This window comes from Bison bison, unplaced genomic scaffold (genome assembly GCF_000754665.1).
Source record: "Bison bison bison isolate TAMUID 2011002044 unplaced genomic scaffold, Bison_UMD1.0 scf7180017864516, whole genome shotgun sequence".
In the NCBI taxonomy this organism is placed as follows: domain Eukaryota; kingdom Metazoa; phylum Chordata; class Mammalia; order Artiodactyla; family Bovidae; genus Bison; species Bison bison.
Window position 1 is genome coordinate 8,687,981 of NW_011495069.1, and position 3,240 is coordinate 8,691,220.

A 3,240-nucleotide genomic window follows, 5' to 3' on the forward strand; every position below is an offset into this window, starting at 1 on the left:
GGGAGGCGGGTGGGGGTCTGGCGCCCTCAGAGCCCACCCCACAGTGAGCAGAGGGATTCCAACGTTAGTCAGGACATCTCTGTTCAGGGTGTGGAGTCTCCTAACCCGAGGGCCGCGGGCAGCACTGTCGCAGGCCAGCCACCCCGACTGACAAGGCAATTCACCGTGCTCTTTCTCTCCATCCGCCCAAACGCAAGGAGGCGAGGAGGGCCCGTGGGCCAGAGCCCACACTTACCATTTCCGTAGATTTTTATCCCCCGCCTCCTGGGAACGGGCAGGAAGGAGAAGGAAGACAGACAAGTTAAGACCCCCTGGACTGCCATGGCGAGGTGGGGGGGGGCTTTGGCACCAGGTCCCCCCTCACCAAGCCTAAAAAAGATGCCTCGTGAGGACACCCACCCCCAATCCCATCCTGGCCAGAGGGTGAGCCAAGGCACAGGCGTCAGGGTATCTGACTCCTCCCGACGGAGACAGATGGGCAACAGCTGAAGGGCAGAGCCTTAGGGAGAGGACCACAAGAGCGCCCCAGCCCAGGAGCCCAGCCCCAGCTCTGCTCTGAAATGGCTGCAGGACCCCAGGCCTGTCACTTAACCTCTCTGGACCCCCTTGGCCATGACACGGATGACTCAAAGTGGGGTTCAGAAGAACAAGGAGAGGGGTAAAAAAAAAATGCTTTGCAAAGATGAAAGCGACAGAATGATGACTAGGCTTCCCTTCACTGAGAGCCCAGCATGTAACGTGGCCAGGCCCAGAACGGCTGGGCCATCAGTGTCTGCAGAACTAATTCATGAACAACGAATAAATGGAAGAGCTACCCCACAGCCCACACCTCACTGGAGGGTGTGCTTAGACACATGGACAGCCTCCCAGAAGACGGGACGAGAAAGAAGAGGTGGCCAGGGAAAGATACATCACTTCTTACTGCTTCCCCAAGACGCTAGGAGTCAATCTCTGAGTTCATGGGAGGGGCCAGGAGGAGGCAGGGGCATGGACACAAAGATTCCAGGAGGCTGGCTCCTTACCCAGGATTCACAGGCTCCGACTGTAGAGGCACTCTCCGGGTCTTGCCAAGGGAGGCCAAAGGTGAGCTCATATTTCTACTTCTAGACTCTAGCCATCGGGAACCCCCTGAGAAGAAAGAAGTCAGCCCTTGGGGACAGTCACTGAGGACCAGGGAGCAGCCTGAAACCTGCCCTTCCCTGCCTACTTTTCCGAGGAGAGGGCACTGTCCAGGGGACGGTGCCCCTCATGTCTTCCCACAGCCCCTGCAGAAGTTTCTGGAGGCAACCTGGCCTCAGGATCCCATGCTTGATGCCCACCTGCTCCGCTGGATATCTAGCTCTCTGCTCTGCTCCTGGAGGCCTCTGGCCTAGCAGTACCCGAGAAATGGGCAATGGGGTGTGATGGGGGCAGAGGCTGGCCACTCAACCAGGACTTCCGCAGACCTCCATCCCGGGCACAAGACCACCCAGGTGGCCAGGGGCTTTTGTCCATCTATCAAGGACCTGGTCCTCACAAAGTTGCTCATCACAAAGCCCGGGTGTCCCTCCCCTCCTACTGGAACCAGGTGCCACCTCCAACATCTCAGAGCCAGAGAGGGGCAACCCCAAGGCAGGGTTCTACCAAGACACTGCACGTGGCAGGAAGTCAAGAGCCAGGCTCTGGACAGGTTCCAGCACCAGTATAGCCTGCGCCTCACTTTCCTGTAGCATAAAGTGGGGATGGTAACAGTATCAGCCAGGCAGGGGTAACACACTTAAATCACCTAGCCCAGGGCCACACGCAAAGGAATTACTTAAAAATGTAACTTGTGACTGCTGATGTTATTAGCACACAGAAGGCCCTCATAAATGTTTGTTTCCCTTCCTTTCCTCTTCCCTCAGGAAAGATGAATGAACATCAGGGATGCAATTAAAGGTCACTATTCAGTGAATTAAGTGTATCATGTGGCCAATATCTAGACATCTTGGTCAGACGACCTCCACTAGATCCTGAGTCAAGTCTTTAGCTCCACTTTGGAAATGCGTGGCCCTGGCCTTCCCCCCGCATTTTCCCGTGAAGCAGGGACGGGGACCTGCATCACCAGGAGGCAGCTTCCTTGGTCCTGATTCTGGAGTTTGGGACTCATGCCCCGCCCTCACTCAAAGGTGCCCTCCAAGGACCAGGCCCAGAGTCTCCTCACCCCATCACCCAGCATCCAGCCTCCCCAATCTGCCCCCAGCCTACCTGCTGCTAAGTCACTTCAGTCGTGTCCGACTCTGTGCGACCCATAGACGGCAGCCCACCAGGCTCCCCCGTCCCTGGGACTCTCCAGGCAAGAACACTGGAGTGGGTTGCCATTTCCTTCTCCAATGCAAGAAAGTGAAAAGTGAAAGTGAAGTCGCTCAGTCGTGTCCGACTCTTAGCGACCCCATGGACTGCAGCGCACCAGGCTCCTCTGTCCATGGGATTTTCCAGGCAAGAGTACTGGAGTGGGGTGCCATTGGTTCCTGCCATCTCGCTCAGGCATCCTCGCGGTTTGTGTGGCCAAGTGTGATAGCCCCTGTGGCTCCCTGCACCAGTCTCCACACACCGCCAGAGGGATCTTCTTACACACAAAGCTGACAGGTCGCTTCCCTGCTAAATACTCCCAATGGCTCCTTCTCACCCACAGGAAAAAAAAAATCAAAATTCCAGACTTCCTTGCTGGGAGCTGACTGTGGCACAAATCATGAACTCCTTATTGCAAAATTCAGACTTAAGTTGAAGAAACTAAGGAAAACCACTAGACCATTCAGGTATGACCTAAATCAAATCCCTTATGATTATTCAGTGGAAGTGACAAACAGATTCAAGGGACTAGATCTGATAGACAGAGTGCCTGAAGAACTATGGATGGAGGTTTGTGACACTGTACAGGAGGCAGTGATCAAGACCATCCCCAAGAAAAAGAAATGATAAAAGGCAAAATGGTTGTCTGAGCAGGTCTTACAAATAGCTGAGAAAAGAAGAGAAGTGAAAGGCAAAGGAGAAAAGGAAAGATATACCCATGTGAATGCAGAGTTCCAAAGAACAGCAAGGAGAGATAAGAAAGCCTTCTTCAGTGATCAATGCAAAGAAATAGAGGAAAACAATAGAATGGGAAAGAAAGACTAGAGATTTCTTCAAGAAAATTAGAGATACCAAGGGAACATTTCATGCAAAGATGGGCACAATAAAGGACAGAAATGGTATGGACCTAACAGAAGCAGAAGATATTAA

General features: G+C 53.5%; 1 protein-coding gene across 1 annotated transcript in view; it reads right to left on the reverse strand.

The window, feature by feature from the left end:
• UBXN11 (UBX domain protein 11) overlaps positions 1-3,240 on the reverse strand; it is a 23,203-nt gene that overhangs the window by 17,199 nt on the left and 2,764 nt on the right. Inside the window, exons 2-3 of the mRNA XM_010830252.1 lie at positions 1,023-1,128; positions 236-264 (exon numbers count right to left, since the gene is read on the reverse strand). Of these exons, the coding sequence (XP_010828554.1) occupies positions 236-264; positions 1,023-1,093 (100 nt within the window). The 5' untranslated portion in view covers positions 1,094-1,128. The remainder of the gene's footprint in view (positions 1-235; positions 265-1,022; positions 1,129-3,240) is intronic.